Below are 18,918 nucleotides of genomic sequence, written 5' to 3'. Positions count from 1 at the left end.
ACCCCTGACCTCAAGTGATTCATCTGCCTCAGCTTCTCAAAGTGTTGGGATTGCAGGCTTAAGCCACCACACCCAGCCTAAAAATCTTTTATATCATATTTTTACTGTACCTTTTCTGTGTTTAGGTACACAGATACTTACTGTGTATTACAGTTGCCTGTAGTATTCAGTACAGTAGCATGTTGTATAGTTTTATAGCCTAGCAGTGATAGGCTATACCATCTAGCCGAGGTATGTCATAGGCTGTGCCATCTTGGTTTGTGTAAGTATACTCTATGATGTTTGCACAATAATGAAATCACCTAAGGACACATTTCTCTGAATTTGCCCCTGTCCTTAAGTGACTTGACTGTATTTCGAATCTGAGTGCCATGAAGTCAAGGGCTGTTTTCACTGGTCTTGGTTTTCCCATACTGTATGACAGAAAGTAGGTATTGATCAGTCTCCCTACTGGAAAGTCCAAGGCCCAATTCTGCTTCTGATTTGTTGTTGTTACAAAGAATTCGAATTTTACTCTTTTAAGAACTCCAAACTGTACCTCCTAAATCTTACTTTCTTATTCAAGTTTTTATAGATTTTTTTTTCTGTGACTTCTACTGTTGCTGAAAAACATGATCTGTGATAGAAATATTAATAATTGTGTTTTGGGAGTATTGAAGAAGGGTAAGAATAATACAATATCAGATCAGAGAGAGGGCGGGGCCATATCTCACAAGATCTTTTATTTGGAGTTTGGATTGGATTTGCGTATAATGGGGGCCCATTAGGATAAATCAGGGAAATGACATAATGTGGTCTGCGCATTAATATTGGAATTATTCTGGCTCTTATGTAGAAGCAGAGATATCAGTTGGCCGGTGCTGGAGTTCAGGCAATAGAAAACGGCAGTTTGGGCTAGAGTTGGCACAATGACCATGGGGAGAAGTGGTCCACGTTTGGGATGTGTTTTTGGAAGTGGCAGGACAGGGCTTTAGAGGTAGTGAATAAGTGAAAGGAAACGAATTCAGGAATGACTCCTTTGTTTTTCGCCTGAGCAAGAGTCATGATTCTTGATATACGATACATTTGCAATTAATCATATTCTGTAGTCTGTGTGTGTGTGTGTGTGTGTGTGTGTGTGTGTATGTGTGTGTGTGCGCGTGCGTGTGCGCATATTTGTGTGTGGCCTTTCTCCAGAGTTAACCAGTTCCTTAAGGCACTCATCTTTGATCAATCCTATATTTTACCTATATGTGGTCATGATCTATGCAGAAATTGCTCCTCAGTCACCCTCTGACCTGGTGTGCCTGTAGACAAGATCCATTTGTCTAGCACAGTGTTTTAGGAAATTACAGTCATCAGGAGATCATACATATAAATTCAGATCTCCACCTTCTTTTGAAAAGGGAGAAATTCTGCCCACAGTGAACCTGAATTTCCATATGGCCACCCTTGACTAGAATTGAGCGGGAGCTGGCCCTTGAGCCTGCAGAGCCAGCTGATTCTCCAGGTGTGCCTGAGGCTCGTCAGCTTGGCTTCCCTCAAATGTGTCACCACTGCAGTTGATTGCAGCTGCTGCCTCCTGGCTTCTCCTCATGCATTGTGATGACCACTTGCCTTTGTACTCTAACTTTTTTTTTTTTGTTTTGAGACAGAGTCTCACTGTTGCCCAGGCTGGAGTTCAATGGCACAATCTTGGCTCATTGCAGCCTCTGCCTCCCAGGTTCAAGAAATTCTCCTGCCTCAGCCTCCCAAGTAGCTGGGATTACAGGTGTACACCACCACACCGTGCTACTTTTTTGTGATTTTAGTAGAGATGGGATTTCATCATGATAGCCAGGATGGTCTCTATCTTCTGACCTCGTGATCTTCCCATCTCAGCCTCCTAAAGTGCTGGGATGACAGGTGTGAGCCACCATGCCTGGCTTGTGCTCTAGTGTTTAAAAATCCAGCAGCACTAGTATCCCAGCTGCAAGTATGAATGCTGGTCCCTTTTGTCAAAATGGTGACGATAGAGGGAGATGAGGCTTGGCGACACCGAAAGCTGGCCATTCCAGGGCTGTAGTGTCTGTCATCTAGAGTCATATCATGTTGTCGTTTAATTTTTAAAAAGTTTAATGTGACTGAAGGCTTATATACCCTTCAAGTTCAAGACTGTTCATTTTATACCATTTTGTATTTATTGGAAAACTATGGAAACCCTCTTGTGAATAAGGAGAATGACCTGAACTTGGCATTTCTGCAGGGCTAAGCACAAAGGAGGTATTCATTAAATTATTTGTCCAAATGCATTATTCAACTGTATTCTCTTTGTCAGAGAAATCTCTGCAAATGAATCTTTGCAGAGATTTCAAAATCAAAATAAGAGGTTAACTGTCAGGATGAATCAGTTTTTATTTTTATTCAAAGATGACTTCTGACATTTCCAAGCTGTTTCCCAGCGTGGATCCCAAGTTTACAGTTTGTGATACCAAAGCACCAGACATGCTTTTTAAAGTGGTGAACTAGGAAAAGATAGTCTGCATTTCGAATTCATCAAAATGTAGTATATATCTTGTTTCTCTCTTTGGGAAGCCACTAAATATATCCCACCCACCCCAGTCATTAAATATTTTTTCCTTGTATGTCCCAGTCCAGTGATGAAATATTTTCTCTCCTATATGTCCCAGTCCTATGCCTGCATAATTTTAGTAGCAGTACATCACAGATGTTGAGAACATCGATTTAGATCCAGATTTGGTGTTATCCAATCCTGGTTCTGCCTCTCACTTAAGTCACCTCCACATTAGATTTTTCACCTGTAGAATGAAGAAGATGATGCTATTTATCTTGAAATACTATAAGGACACAAATAATATATCTAAATAATATAACTAAATTTTTATAAATCTCTTAAAACATATTTGATACATAGTAAATGCTTGCCCTCATTATGGCTAAGAATAGCTCATGTTTCTACTGCCTGTTTCCATGTGGCCCATGAGCTAAGAATGTTTTTTACATTTTTAGGTGGTTGCAAAAAGTCAGAAGAGTAATATTTTGTGACATGGGGAGATAACATGAAATTCAAATTTTAGTGTCTATGAATAAAGCTTTATTGAAAGATAGACATTCCAGTTGGTTTATGTATTGTCCATGGCTGCTTTCACTTTACAACAAAAAGTAGTTAATTGTTTTTGAATGAGATATGTTCCTGCAGGTATCATGTGACATATAAATGAAGCCTGAGATTTGTGAGCTCTTTCTCTGTGAATTGACACTATCATGTTCTGATATTCAGGGCCTGCTTTTGCCTTCCTGCCTGAGATGAGGAAGTGTCTGAGTTCTTTCAGATATTGTTGATATTTTATTACACTTTTCTGACAATGGAAAACACTAAAGTTACGCTTGTGATACAAATAGTGACATCAACCATTTAATGAACATCTGTCATCTTAGCTTTTATCAGGTAAACAAATAGATGCAGAAAGGCCAAGTCACTTGCCCAAAATTCTATGGCCAATAAGAGGCCTCTTGTTTACAGGTGAGGTCATTGATGGACATCAATAATTATTTATAATATGAATAAATATTTATATTTTATTTATTTTACATTACACTTTTTTTTTTTTTTGAGACAGAGTCTTGTAGTGTTGCCCAGGCTGGAGTGCAGTAGCATGATCTTGGCTCACTGCAGCCTCCGTCTCCTGGATTCAAGTGATTCTGCTGCCTCAGTCCCCAGTAACTGGGATTACAGGTGCCCGCCACCACACCTGGCCAAGTTTTGTATTTTTAGTAGAGATGGGGTTTCGCCATGTTGGCCAGGCTGGTCTCGAGTTCCTAATCTCAAGTGATCTGCCCGCCTTGGCCTCCCAAAGTGCTGGGTTTATAGGTGTGAGCTACCGTGCCCAGTGAGCTGCTTTATATTATATTATTTTTTTGGAAAGCGGATAGTGGATTTGAGAGGGGTTATAGGCTGCCTAGGTGTTTTATTAGCTGCCCTTGCCATTATCAGTATTTTCTAAGATCCTTTCTGTGCCTAGATAACCTCATTTCTCCCATGCGCTTTACTTATATGATGTATTTTTGCTATGCCTAAGACCTGAAAGTGAATCTGGCTATTTTGCTGAACTATACTTTTGGTTGGGTGGAGGCGGAGGGTTAGAGGTAGGCAAGTGATGAAGGCGACTTCTGCCCATTGCTTTTGCTGACCGTGGGTGGCAAGTCCTCAGTGTGTGGAAAATTTCTCCTTGCTCAACTTTCTAAAGTTCTGCCTCTGGAAAGTGACTCCTGCATCTTGCACATCTCTGTGTCACTTTGATTGATGGAGATAATTTCTTTGTTCCTGAATCCATGGCTGCCTTTGAAAAAGGCAGTTGGGAATAGAAAAGCAGCTTTGTTTCAGATATGAATAAGTAACAGTGTATTCTTTGGTGAAAACTTTACTGCACTTTCCCTTATCTAGACTATATGAACAATGAAAAAGGCACATGCTAAAAATTATTAGTTGACTATACCTAATAGTTATTTTAAAACAGATAATGGGAGGGAGGGGAACAGGGGCTGAAAAACTGCCTGTTGGCTACTATGTTCACCACTTGGGCAATGGGATCATTTGAGACTCAAACCTCAGCGTCACACAACATGTACATGTAACAAACCTGCATATGATCTCCATGAATCTAAATTTTTTAAAAGGTAAGTATATTATGCCTTGTGAAAAACTAATTAAAGTCTATTTCAAGGGTTAACTCCTGCCTGAAACCTTTGCTGACACCCTGGCTTGCAGTGGTCTTGGGGTCTCTCTGTCTCTCCTCTGTGCTCCTATAGCACTGGTAGACTTCTGTATTATAGCCCTTACATACTGCGCTGTAATTACTGTGTTCTAAAAAAGACTATCTCTTCCACCAAATGGTAAGGTGTTGAGTATACAAAACATATGGAATCTTTATTCATCTTTGTAATTCAGGTCCCTGCGGCAGGCATGTGCGCACACACACACACACACACTCTCAATAAAAACAGATAAGGAATTGAGAGGAAGGAAGGAGTAATGCCAAATTTTAGGAAACTCCAGAATGGCTCCTTCTTCCCCTTCCTCCATTTCAAACTCAAAGTAAAGTTTTACTTCATGTGAATGATATATATGTGTGTGTGTGTGTGTGTGTGTACACACACACATACATGTATACACACATATTTATTTTATTTATTTGTTTTTTTGAGGTGGAGTCTTGCTCTATCACCTAGGCTGGATTGCAGTGGCGCAATCTCAGATCACTGCAACCTCTGCCTCCTGAGTTCAAGCAATTCTCCTGCTTCAGCCTCCCAAGTAGCTGGGATTACAGGCTTGTGCCACCACGCCTGGCTAATTTTTTTATTTTTAGTAGAGACAGGGTTTCATTGTGTTATCTAGGATGGTCTCGATCTCCTGATCTTGTGATCCGCCTGCCTCGGCCTCCCAAAGTGCTAGGATTACAAGTGTGAGCCGCTGCGCCTGGCTGATATGTATATATTTTAAAAAATGAGAAATGAAGAAGATAAAAGAAGTATTGGTTATAAAATATCTATTATTGACAGAAAGTGAGACTATTAACCTCTGTGGAGACTTTATTTTACAAGGAAGTCATTTGATACAAGATAATACAACATTAATTAAATATTACATTGTGCTGTACAGCTCTCAGGGCATTTTCCTATAATATTCTTTACAGTGACTTTTGATTTAAAAGCTTAGGCAGCTGAGCCAGGTTCACCAGGTAGTTAATGGTTAAACTGGGCTCAAAAGCTGAGGCTTCCTGATTTTCTAAGTAGTGATCGCTCCGTAGCAAAACAGCCCATCGTGTCACGGACAGGCAAGGATCTGCCAAACTTCCAGTGAATGGAGTGGGATTTTCTGGCATCAGACACTGGAGCAGGATTATCTCTGGGAGTTAATGCTATTTATCAGGGACAAACATTCTGGAATTCTATAAGCTTTATCAGACAAAATCTTGAACTGGTACTAGACTTAAACACAGAAGGTATTTAATGATTAAGCCAAAAGTGCCTGAAGTGTTAAGAAATTAATAACCAGAAATAGACTGAACACCTCAGCCCTGAAACTGATGACCAAATCACCTGCTCCCTTAGTGGAAATGCTGCCAGACATTGTCATACCGTGATGTGAGATGCAGTGATGAAGTGACAATCCTCATACTTTTAGTTGGCCTCTGCTCCTGGATGTTGTAGGCTCATTTGCATTTTTAATGCATCTCTTTATCATTGCTTTTTCAGGAACATATACCATACTCAAGGCCTATTAATTTTTTGTTGTTGTTCATTGTTCTTTCTTCCACTTTACTATGTGTTTGTGTGAAATTCTGTCTAGACTTTATAATTTTTTTTTTTTTTTTTTGAGATGGAGTCTTGCTCTGTTGCCCAGGCTGGAGTACAGTGGCATGATCTCGGTTCACTGCAACCTCCACTTCCCAGGTTCAAGCAATTCTCCTGCCTCTACCTCCCAAGTAGCTGGGATTATAGGGGCGCATCACCATGCCTGACTAATTTTTGTATTTTTGCCAGAGACAAGGTTTTACCATGTTGGCCAGGCTGATCTCGAACTTTTGAGCTTGTCTCGGTTTCCCAAGCGCTGGAATTGCAGACATGAGCCACCATCTCCAAAGGCCTAGGAAAAATGCAGTTTATTTCAGCTTAAAATATTCTTTATGAGATTTCAAAATATTCTGTATTTGTACTTGTTCTTTCTATAAAAGACAAATTTGGATAGTCTGCATATTATCCAGAACATTTTAATTGAACAAAAAATGAAGCCACTCATTTATTTGCCAGGTATATATAAAGTTTCTGCTGTTGGCATACCCCATATTTTATTTATTTGTTTATTTTTTTCTTTTACAGAGTGGGAAACCACCCATCAATGATATGTTCACAGACCTCAAAGATGGAAGGAAGCTACTGGATCTTCTAGAAGGCCTCACAGGAACATCATTGGTGAGCAAGTCACCTTTGTAAACTATGGAGTCTCCTGTCATTACTGATACTTGATGACCCACTGTGGGTACCCATTAAAGTGAAAGTGTCCGTTTTACTTTACATTCAAATGTAAAAGCTGAAATTGGAAACATTTTTAACAAAATGGTTTAGTGAATTAGAGCAACATTTTGGCTCTTCTGAGGGCTCTGTTTTTATTGAAGATAAAATTACCTTAAATGTTTATTGCTCTGAGATAGCCCAGGGTGAGAGAATTACAAAAAAGAATGGATTTATAGGATTTATATAGGCACAATGTTTTGAACACCAGAGTCTAGAGACAAACACATTTAAATGTTAAATATTTTAAAAAGTAGTTATTAAGGCCAGGTGCAGTGGCTCATGCCTATAATCCCAGCACTTAGGGAGGCTGAGGCGGGTGGATTGCCTGAGCTCAGGAGTTCAAGACCAGCCTGGGCAACACAGTGAAACCCCGTCTCTACTAAAATACAAAAAATTAGCCAGGCGTGATGGTGTGTGCCTGTAGTCCTAGCTACTCAGAAGGCTGAGCCAGGAAAATTGCTGAACCCAGGAGGCGGAAGTTGCAGTGAGCCGAGATTGCGCCACTGCACTCTAGCCTGGGCGACAGAGCGAGACTCTGTCTCCAGAAAAAAAAAAAAGGGGGGGGGGAAATGTTGTTAAAAGCTTGACATCTATTTTTAATTTAGATTTTCGCGATTAAATTTTGTTTATTTTTTAAATACAACTCTATCATTTTAATGTAAGTTACTCCATACTCATGCAGAAAAAACTGCCAATGAAGAGGATGCATGTATGGGTCCAAATGTTAACACTAGAGATCGAATTACCATCACAATATAGAGAGATGCACTCCTGAAGATGACTTTCTTTCTTGCAAAGTCTGGGGTGTCATTTTCTCCCTTTTGCCTTCCAGGTGGTGGGTAGACAACTGTTGGACAGGCTGATCCCTCTCTCAGATAAGATCCCTGGCCAGTGAAGTAGAAAGAAGCTGTGAAGGTTATCTTTCCCCAGATGGGGATTCCCTGCCTTCCCAGGGCTCTTGTAATGCTACCTGGAGCCTGGGATAGTGCCTCTGAATCCTCCTTGCTCTGTTCACGTCTGTGCAGAAAAAAGAGGACACAACTCTAAAATCTTTCTGCAGCCAGACCAATTGAGAGAAGAGAAGCTTTGTTCATAGTGCACTGGTTTCCAAACTTGTCTGCACATTAGAACTATGGGCAATCTTTTAAAAATCCCAAGTCCAGGGCTGGGTGCAGTGGCTCATGCCTGTAATCCCAGCACTTTGGGAGGCTGAGGTGGGCAGATCACCTGATGTCGGGAGTTCGAGACCAGCCTGACCAACATGGAGAAACCCGGTCTCTACTAAAAAAAATACAAAATTAGCTGGGTGTGGTGGCGCATGCCTGTAATCCCAGCTACTTGGGAGGTTGAGGCAGGAGAGTCACTTGAACCTGGGAGGCGGAGGCTGTGGTGAGCCAAGATCGCGCCATTGCACCCCAGCCTGGGCAACAAGAGTGAAATTCGGTCTCAAAAATAATTAATAAATAAAAATGAAAATAAATAAATAAAAATCCCAAGTCCAAACCACAACCCAGACCCATTCAGCCACAGTCTTCTGGGGTAGGGTTGGACACAGGCATTGTTGTTTTGTGAAGCTGCCTAGGAGATTTCAATGTGCACGCAAGTTAGGGAACTGGTATCTTAAGATGTTGTTAGTTGAGGGATTTGCGTACTATAAACACCAGCCTCCAGGGCGGTGACCTGAGACATCAGCCAGAGCTCCTGGCTCTGAGGGCCCTGCATACTGAGCTGCTGTTTTACATACCTCCCAATGTTAGTGTTTGCCAGGCATATGGAGGGACAATCAGTTTTACCTGCTTTTGTGTTTTGTTTTCCAGCCAAAGGAGCGTGGTTGCACAAGGGTACATGCCTTAAATAACGTCAACAGAGTGCTGCAGGTTTTACATCAGAACAATGTAAGCTTGTAATGTGAGTTTTGGGGGTCTGTGCTGCCATCAGCATTATTTATTGTGAAACTTGCCAGCTGCTTGATGCATTGGCATCCCCTGATTCTTGCAGACATTTTTTGTTATGGAAGATATTGAACCTTTTCTGTGAGTGAAGGAACAGTCATGTGCTTTTTTCTGATGGCTATATTGACCTGTGATATAAATAATACATTTTTGAGATTTAGGTTTACCTGATTCTCTACAGTGAAATTTCTCTTATCTCTCACTTACACTGCTGTCCAAATGTGCTTAAAAAACCCTGGAGTTCTGTGAAGAAATTGTCTTAAAAGTTTTTTTTTTTTTTTTTGTCTTAATAGGTGGAATTAGTAAATATAGGAGGAACTGACATTGTGGATGGAAATCACAAACTGACTTTGGGATTACTTTGGAGCATCATTTTGCACTGGCAGGTGGGGACATTTCCGACCACTTTTTGATAGAAATGGAAAATGTATTGTTTGTCTTTTGGTTTCTTAGGGCTACCATAACCAAGTACCACAAGCTGCTTGGCTTGAACACCAGAAATTTGTTGTCTCCCATTTCTGGAGGCTGGAAGTCCAAGATCAAGGCATCAGCAGGGTTGGTTTCTCCCAAGGGCTTTGAGGGACACTCTGCTCCAGGCCTTGCCGCCAAATTCTGGTGGTTTGTCTGCAATCTTTGCGGTTCCTTGGCTTGTGATACATAGCTCCAGTATTCACATGATATTCTCCCTGTGTGCCTGTATCAATTTTTTTCTTTTTGTAAGGACACCAGTCACCTCATTCTAACTAGTGACATCTGCAGTGACCTTATTTCCAAATAGAGCCCCTCTCTGAAGTACTAAGGGTTAAAACTTCAGCATATTAATTTTAGGGAACATAATTCATTACAATTTTGAATGGAAGAGGTGACAAAATGCCCTTTTTTCCTGGCATAGGAAAAAAAGTACCTACCATTCTTATTTTTTGTAGAAAATAAATTTTTTTTAATTGAAAAGGTCTTTGTAAACACATAGTGTTAAAATGTGACTTTCTATGACTCTGAAAGTTATGTTCATTGTAACCAAACATAGTACAAGTATAGTTTAAGATATAGAAAATATGGTAATATATAAAAATGAGGTAAAAATCACTTCAAATTCTAGTCCCCCAAAATAATCACTGTTAAAATTTATTGTTCCATTATCTACAGAAAAATCTGAAGTAAAATGAATGCCATTTACCAAATCCATAATGGTTAATTAGTGTAATATGGCTTTTTGAAGGACTTCATTGAAGTAAATAACTGTATTAGTTATAGACAGGCCTGGTTTCTCTTACATAGGTGAAAGATGTCATGAAGGATGTCATGTCAGACCTGCAGCAGACGAACAGCGAGAAGATCCTGCTGAGCTGGGTGCGTCAGACCACCAGGCCCTATAGCCAAGTCAATGTCCTCAACTTCACCACCAGCTGGACAGATGGACTCGCCTTTAATGCTGTCCTCCACCGACATAAGTGAGACATTACTCTACCTGGAAGTGGGCTTTACAAATTCGTGTCTCCTCTCTGTCCCTTTGCTGCTACCGCTACGCATGAAGCCCCTTTTTCAGTCTTATGGCTCTCCTTTCTGCACATGCTCTACCATAACCTTAAGAAAAGAAATATCATGGAAGAAAACTGCCCTTCAAGTCTTTATTTCCTTAGGACTTAAATGCCACCATGCAAGGTCCATAGTTTCTCCTGCATATTTATGAGTTTGAAAAATATGAAATAACTCACATAGTTCAATCCCACTCATTCAGCACTAAGTGGTAATGTATACAAAAAATCCTGTTAGCTTTTCTTCTCATACCAAGAGTAAAACTCTAAATTCAGTGCACTCCCAATTAAAAACAGCCAAATTATCTTTAATGAAACTTGTGAACAGATTCTAATTATGTAAAAGATAAGGCCCAAGAATAGCCAGTAAGTAGACTTCTGAAGAAGAACCAGGCTGAAATACTTTCCAAAAAGAAACCAAAACTAACTATGAAGCTATATTAATTAAGACTATGCAGCACTGTCAATGCACATACCAATATAAGCCAGACCATATGAAATTGCCAATACGTGAGTGTTTTTGCTATATAAGAATGGTATTTTCAGATGGTACAACCTAATAAATTTAGGAACTCGGAAATTGCTCCATTACATAGGAAAATCTGATTTACGCTTGAGCTGATATTGCAGATTAATAGATGGTATGGACAATTGATTACACATACGGAAATAAATGTGTTGAATCTTCACCACACTAAAATAAATTCATTCATTCATTCGTTCATTCATTCATTCATTCATTCTACATGGATCAGGGTTTTAAATGCCAAAGGCTATATTTTTTATGTTTTATTGTTGTAAATGATTACTTTTCTCAAGTTTCATTTCCTCTATGTTTTTTGCTGGTATATAAAAGTGCAATAGACTTTTCTAAATCTTATATCAGGAAACTTAATCAGTTCTTACAAATTTTAGTAAGTTTGTCTCTGGACATCGTAGGTTTTTTGGGGGAGGAGGGGTTAGAATGTCCTAGAATTATGATCCTTTTATTTCTTCTATTTTATTTTTTGTTGCTATTGTGCCTTGTTCTTCAATGCAATGTTGATTTGAATTGGTGATAGTGGGTAGAATGTTTTGTTGTTGATAACAAAAGGAGTGCTTTTAGTGTTTTACCATAAGAATGATTTTTGTTTGTAGCTTTTTTGGTATGCGTTTTATGAGGTTAAAGAATCCCTCCCTGCTAGTATTCACCCACTCCTCCTTTGTTAGTTTAACGAGGCTGCCCAACTTTCTAGAAGGGATTTTATCAAGAAACTAGAATTTTAGCCAATATGCTTTTCCATTAATTAATTAATTGATTCAACAAATATGCATGGGGTGCCTTTTATGTGCTAGACACAGGGTATACAGCAGAGAACGAAACAGGCAAAAATCTTAGTTCTACTGGAGCGTATGTTGCAACAGAGGGAGACAAACAATAACAAAGTTGTATAGTACATAGAAGTAGTACGCACACTGAAGAAAAATAATCAGACGAGAGTGGAGGAGGCATAGGAGAGGCCACTGGCTGCAGTGACCTGAGTGGGGCAGTAATGGGAGATGAATTCAGGCAGGGAAATATGTGCAGAGCATCTTAGAAGGTGGGTGGCTCTAACATGCAAGAACAGACACAAAATAAAGAAAATGATCAACTTTTGGATAAGTCAAAGCAACAATAATGTCCAATTTGTGGGATTAAATGAATATCAAGATAGAAATGAAATACAGTACTAGACAATAGTAGCGTGGAAGGGGAAGATTGGAGGGAAACTCTTCCAAGGCTTTTGTTTTAGGAATATCCAGAGAACAGATTAGAGTTGGATTTTCTGTTCTGCTAATCTTGATCTTTTAATTGAAGAATTTAGTTCATTAACCTTCATTGTGATAATTTATATATTTAGGTTCATTTTTACCACATAGTGTGAGCTGCTCATTTCTCTTTCCCCTTTTTCATCTTCTACTCTTTGTGAAATATTGTATACTGCTTCTAGTCTTAATGGTTACCACAGAAATTAGCAGTCACATTTAGCCAATACAAGATCCTTAAAATGTATTATCTGTTATTTTCATATTTGTGAATTAATTTTAAGTATATATTTGACAAGGCTTTGGGATATAAAAATAAAGTCAAAAAACCTCACAAATAAAAATAAAACTAAACTAGATTAGATTATAACAATGCCTATTTTGTTTCCACATATTCCATCTTTATTGCATTTTATTTGCATGGTTTTCAGACCTGATCTCTTCGGCTGGGATAAAGTTGTCAAAATGTCACCAATTGAGAGACTTGAACATGCCTTCAGCAAGGCTCAAACTTATTTGGGAATTGAAAAGCTGTTAGATCCTGAAGGTATTGTTCAGTGTTTAATTTCAAATGTGATTTTGCTTTACAGTTTTGCATTCTTCAAAAGCAGTGTGCTTTTTCCTTTTTAAAATGAATTATTAGCCTTGAAGAACCTTTTCCTTTTTGGATTATAGGTGCAAGTCATTTTATTACTGACAGTACTTTTGTACTTAGCAATTTGTAAGATCCTTTAGGTAGAAATTTAACTACAGCACTGGATAATAGGTAATCTGAATTAAAGTAAGACTTAAACTTTTAAGAAAACCTAATTATTAGATAAATTTAATATTTGGTTAGGCCCATTAGAATGCGTTTTTATGTGAGCTTCTTGCATGTGATGTAAGGACTTTAGTTGTAAATGTTGCAGGACTAAATTCTAGACTTATTTTCATCATATGAATAAAGTCTACATCTTTATCTTAAACAGTAACATATGATAGCTTATCTTTGACCATTTTGGGGAGGCTTTTAGGGAAGACTTAAGAAAATGAGAAACTGAACAGAAATAAGTAATCCCTTTTCCCTTTGTCTTATATATAATGAAGTGGCAATTTACTGAGCTGTGGTATTGCAAAGATTATATATATTAGGTATTGTTTATGGGTACTAAGGAGAGTTTTTTTATATCTAATATTGAGCAGTTCACATATTTTGGACACCTAATTTAAGCTGGTTCTTATATTCTTCCACTTTTAGATGTTGCCGTTCAGCTTCCTGACAAGAAATCCATAATTATGTATTTAACATCTTTGTTTGAGGTGCTACCTCAGCAAGTCTCCATAGATGCCATCCGTGAGGTTGAGACACTCCCCAGGAAATATAAGAAAGAATGTGAAGAAGAAGCAATTAATATACAGGCACAGGTAACATTTTATTAAGGTGTTTGGCTCACCATGTTTGTTTTCTTGTAGGTACTAGATAAAAACACTTTCAGAGGGTTTTTTCCTTGACTGAGAACATGTTGGTTTCTCAGCTTACATTTGCATAAGAAGTTCAGTTTAGCAGTTACCGTTCTGTCATATGCATGAGTGGAAAACCATGACTCAATGGAGTTATTAAGAAGTAAAATACCTTATTCCACACAGCAGAACTGGACTGTTGATCACACTGCTGTATTATATACTGAAAATCTATGTTTTTGCATCATCTAGTTGCCAGCTTTTATTTCTATCATGTGCTAAAGATGGGTTTTTCTCGTATCAGCCTAGCTTTTTTTTTTTTTCCCAAGTACTAATTGTCTTTCTTTTTTTGCCATTGAAAAAAGATTTTTTTTTCATTATATTCTCACAAGTGCTATCAAAACATAAGTCTTATTTTCCCTTTCCTTTAGGAGGAGTAATGTATGGTAAACTACTTGGTGAGCTTTTCATGAAGGGATTACAATGATTTCATTCGTCAGGATATATATGAATTTTTAAAGAGATGAATAAAATCATAATTTCTTTTCTTCCTTAGTTATCGTGTTTGAATCAATTCATATTTAATCTCATTCTGTTAAAACAAGTCCTCATAATTCATAAGATCAGAGAATATTAAGAGTTAGATGAAAACTTAGAAGTCACTTGGTTCAACATTCTAATGGCCAACCAACCAAGACATACACATAGATTTCAAAATTATAAGAAATACATTTCAGAGAGAAGGAAAGCTTGGGCTCTGATCTTAAATTCATCCTGTTGCTTCTTGTTTTGTGTTGTACTCAATCACAGTTTTGTCTGCAAAATGTGGCTAAAACCACCCACTTCATAAAGATAATGAATTCAAAGTATCTAAAATGACATTAATAAGCACTCAACAAGCAACAGCTCTCACTATTACCATTTTTCCTCTTGAGTTGTTTTGGCATTCTCATTTAACAGATTTCTTAAAAAATATTATTAAATTCCCATATTATGATACTAGTCTTGGAATGACATAGCATCTTTTTTTTCCTTCTTCTGAGAGTCAGAGAATTTACTTATTATTTTAAATTTTCTTTGGGTAATATATATGAATCCTTTTATTTCCCTCATTTCAAAAATAGTGTGATTTATAGAAAAAGAAAAAAATGTATTGAGGAGAAAGGAGTGAGAAATGAGGCCTGATTGTGAACCCAGGGCTCTCTTTTGTAGTGAATATCAAGTGATGCTGAGGAAAACTCCTAATTTCCTATAATTAAAAAAAAATGCTAGGAAGATTTGCCTCTAAAAGTGTGGTTATTCTGCATTAATGATGTACCTTTTTAGTTGCCTCAGATGATCTTCTGGGTTTGTTTCTGGGTTTTAGATTCATTTTCTTATTGTATTTTGTTAGAAAGTGGAGATATTTTAGTTCTTATAGTTAAGGACCTTCTCTCTTAAAAAGGTAAGGAGATTTCATTTACTTTTCATGATGTGCAGATAAAATAATTACTTCTGTTTGGGCTCAGGGTGGCATGATAAGAACTTCAGAAAAAATTTGCTATTTGATTAAAAGCAAGTGTATTAACACTAACCTCTTCATTTGCAGGCTTTCATTAGTGCCTTAGAGGCTGAATTACATTAATTGAAAAGTAAAATGTGATCAAGTTTTAATCATCTTCTCTTTGACATAGCTTGCCATCCGCTACTCTCCTAATAGCAGACTTCTGCTCTGTTCTTTCTACAAACATACGCTGGTGATCAGTGACTAATTCCTGCATTTCTCTTAAAATAACTGTCAGTTGAAAGTTTTCTCATGTGTTTCAATTAATACCTTCTGAAGATTTGTGTTTAGATAATGCCTTCCTTCTGGATCTCATGGATGCTGGTGTCTAGCTCAATGACCTTTGGTCACTAACTTTCCTGCTTCTTAGCTCTCCTCATTGTAGTAAAGAGATTTGGAGCTAAATGATCTCCAGGCGTTATTTTAGCTCTACAGTTTTAGGATTTTTGGTCCATAATTTAACTCATTTTTCTTTCTCTGTCTTTGGCACCATCTGTCTTTTAATTATCCACTGTTTCAACTCTGTGCTCATTGGTTCATTTCTTAACTCATATATTCACTTTCCTGGATTCTTTAAGCCTTTCTCCAAAATGTCTTTTGAGTGTGTTTTCATTCTGTTCCAGCCTTCATACTAATTAAAGACCTCATTTTCTTCTGTAATTTACAAGACCTGGTCTACCTCTGTTACTTTGCCCTGAAGTTAGAGTAAACTTTTTCCTCTTTTTCCCCAAGATTCTTGTACATGCAGGCTCCTCTCTGTTAAATGCTTCTCCACCCACCATTATATGGCAGGCTGCACATTTTTCCTCAGTTTAAATAGAGCCTTTTCAGAGAAGTCTTTTTTGATTAATCTATTGAAATACAAGTCTCTCTCTCTCCTTCTGTCTCTCTCAGTTTCTTGCTATCACAGTATTTTTGTAAACTGTGTTATGAATTTTAAATTATATCTTAAGAGCATTGGGAAAGCCAGTGAAAGATTTTCAGCAGGGATGTCTTAGATGGGATTACATTTTCAGAAGATCATTCTGGCTGCTGCATGAGAAATGGACTGTGAAATGTGGAGGTGAGAGGGTTGGCTGGGGGAAAACAGGAAAGTAAAGGCATTTGTTAGCACGTATTCCAGTCTAGAAGATGGATGTAGGTGGTTGTGGAAATGGAGAGGTCTGGGTGGCTTTGAGGTAAGTGTTGAAGGAAGGTCAGAATTGCGTACCTATTAAATGTGGAAGATGAAGGAGAGAGAGAGAGACTGGCTCCCAGGTTTGTGGCTGGAGGAATTTGTTGCAGGGAGGGGCCATCTACTGAGATGGAGAAGCCTGAGGAGGAACAAGCTCTGGAAGAAAATGAAGGGTTTGAATATGGACATGGTTTAATATGCTGAGGAGGCACTGAAGTGGGGATGTGAAGATAGTGGGTTACAAGAGTTTGAAATCCAGACTCCTAGGTGGTTCTAGATGGTTCTTTAAATCCAAGGGGAGTCGATGAGATGACTCAGATAAAGCATACAGAAAAAAGAAAAAAAGAGCCAAGGACTTAATTTTGAGGAGATTCATTACTTATGGGTGAGCAGCTGCTACTGAACCAGCAGGAAACCAGGGCAGTATCACAGAAACAGAGAAAGAAGCTTCCAGAAGCTGAGGTTGTTCAGCCCTGAGGAATGATATCAAGGGCTGAAGCAAGGAGCGTGGGTGACCAGCTCTTTGGGCTTGCTTGGAACAGTTCTGGTTTAGACAAAGTTACCATAAAAAAATACTCTAGTTTCTTGGTTAATTATATGGTCATCCTGAAGATGATGCTGGAAAGGTCTGTTTGGCAATGGGAAGGATATTGGTGACATTGGCAAAAGCCTTTTCAGTTGAGTCATGGGGCAAATAGCAAGTTCAAGTTAAAGGGAATGTTAACAAATGGTAGCTGTTAAATACTTGAGCATTTTTTATGTTGTTCTCCATACATTTCTGTATGTTTGAAATATTCTACTTAAAAATTATGCATGAGAGTTGATAAACTAAAGACAGAATGTAGGCAAGTCTTAAAGAAGTCTCGCTCTGAAAAGTAACAAAAGAACTAGGGAGAGTCCGCTTGGTTATGAGCTCTTAATGTGTATAAGAGAATACTCAGTTGTTTAGAAAGAAGTTGAAAGAAATGTATTCCATGAGCTCTAAAAGGCCATCAAATAAACCAGAGGACAACTGCCTAAAAAAAGATACAATCAGCACAACGGCCTGTGTGACTGTCTTTTAGTGTCTAAAATGTAATGCTAAAATGCACTTCAGCAAAAGCAATTTACCTAAGGGTCAAAGCAGAATTCTCATCTTTCTTTTTCTTTAAATTACATCCATTCTTAAAGGCTTAACATGCTCCAGCTTCTCTATGAACCTTTTCCTGCCAGTTTTAGCCTTTGTTGAACTCAAATATCATGCCTTGTTGGGACCATGGCATTTGCAACTTTGCTAATAACTGCTTTTTATTTCTGTTCAGAAGTGATTCATGTGGGTTATTTCTCTGTCCTAACTATATTAGAATCTTCTTGAGTACAGAACTCATGAGTGCATGCTGCTTTTATACTCTTTGCTACCCAAGTGCACTTATTCAGTGCTTATGACTCATTCATGACAGTGCCCATTTGGCTCCTGAGAATTGGATTAGTGCCTAAGACAGAGTAGTGTCTACTTTGGGTTCGCCGTACAGTGAGTGTGAGTTTGCTGAACACCTCTTGCTTTCATGATGTGTGTGTTTTTCTTGGCTTTGTTTTTATAGAGCACAGCGCCCGAGGAGGAGCATGAGAGCCCCCGAGCTGAAACCCCCAGCACTGTCACTGAGGTTGACACGGATCTGGACAGCTATCAGATAGCACTGGAGGAAGTGCTGACCTGGTTGCTTTCTGCCGAGGACACTTTCCAGGAGCAGGATGATATTTCTGATGATGTTGAAGAAGTCAAAGACCAGTTTGCAACCCATGAAGTAAATATCTGTAGTTTCTTACCAGGGTGTATCCCCCATGGGACCTGAACCTTAATCAGGCACTCTACCCTCTTATTTGTTATCTATTGAATTCTGCTCCGTGGAAAGGTCAATGGCTTATTTCAGAAACCGTGATATTTAAATGGTGCTTTGTCACAAAATTGGCGCGGGTGATTAAACTGTGCATCAGAATTAGATTTCAGATTTTAGTTTTGTAACTGGCATATTTTGCAGAGCCACCAATGAAAATCATTGCATAGTACTGTACTGCTCATTTCTGAAGTGCATTGTTATATATAAAAAGCAAAGTAGTGAACCAATACACCAAATCTTTAAGATTTGAGTCTTCCCCAGGAAATGAGTATTCTTTTTAATTACATGATTAAACAAATGTCATACTTAGGGTTCCTGTATTTTTTTTACATCATAAAAGTTTCCTGCTCCTTTGAGGATATATTATAGGGTATCTGGAGATTTCTTTTTGGTTAAATTTTGTTTTGTATAGGTATGTTAATTGACATATCTAATTTGTTGTTTTAGATAGAAAATAATATAAGTGGTTTTATCTCTTAAGCAGTTCCTCTTGGGTGAGTGTGGTATTTTATTTTATATATGTGTGTGTGTGTGTGTGTGTGTGTGTGTGTGTGTGTGT

The 18,918-nt window shown here is 38.3% G+C and overlaps 1 protein-coding gene across 11 annotated transcripts in view; it reads left to right on the top strand.

Annotated features, from left to right (window-relative positions):
• UTRN (utrophin) overlaps window positions 1-18,918 on the top strand; it is a 536,298-nt gene that overhangs the window by 94,902 nt on the left and 422,478 nt on the right. For 9 of the 11 annotated variants that reach the window (XM_032274352.1, XM_032274350.1, XM_032274353.1 and 6 more), the window contains exons 3-9: window positions 6,859-6,951; window positions 8,871-8,948; window positions 9,299-9,391; window positions 10,284-10,456; window positions 12,757-12,872; window positions 13,563-13,729; window positions 18,063-18,266. In XM_032274352.1, the coding sequence (XP_032130243.1) occupies window positions 6,859-6,951; window positions 8,871-8,948; window positions 9,299-9,391; window positions 10,284-10,456; window positions 12,757-12,872; window positions 13,563-13,729; window positions 18,063-18,266 (924 nt within the window). The remainder of the gene's footprint in view (window positions 1-6,858; window positions 6,952-8,870; window positions 8,949-9,298; window positions 9,392-10,283; window positions 10,457-12,756; window positions 12,873-13,562; window positions 13,730-18,062; window positions 18,267-18,918) is intronic. The other 2 variants (XM_032274349.1, XM_032274355.1) reach the window with 2 other exon arrangements.

Source organism: Sapajus apella, unplaced genomic scaffold, assembly GCF_009761245.1.
Source record: "Sapajus apella isolate SASKATOON/1434 unplaced genomic scaffold, GSC_monkey_1.0 scaffold6, whole genome shotgun sequence".
In the NCBI taxonomy this organism is placed as follows: Eukaryota; Metazoa; Chordata; class Mammalia; order Primates; family Cebidae; genus Sapajus; species Sapajus apella.
The sequence above is the reverse complement of the archived record's forward strand: the minus strand, read 5'-3'. Positions and strand labels throughout refer to the sequence as shown.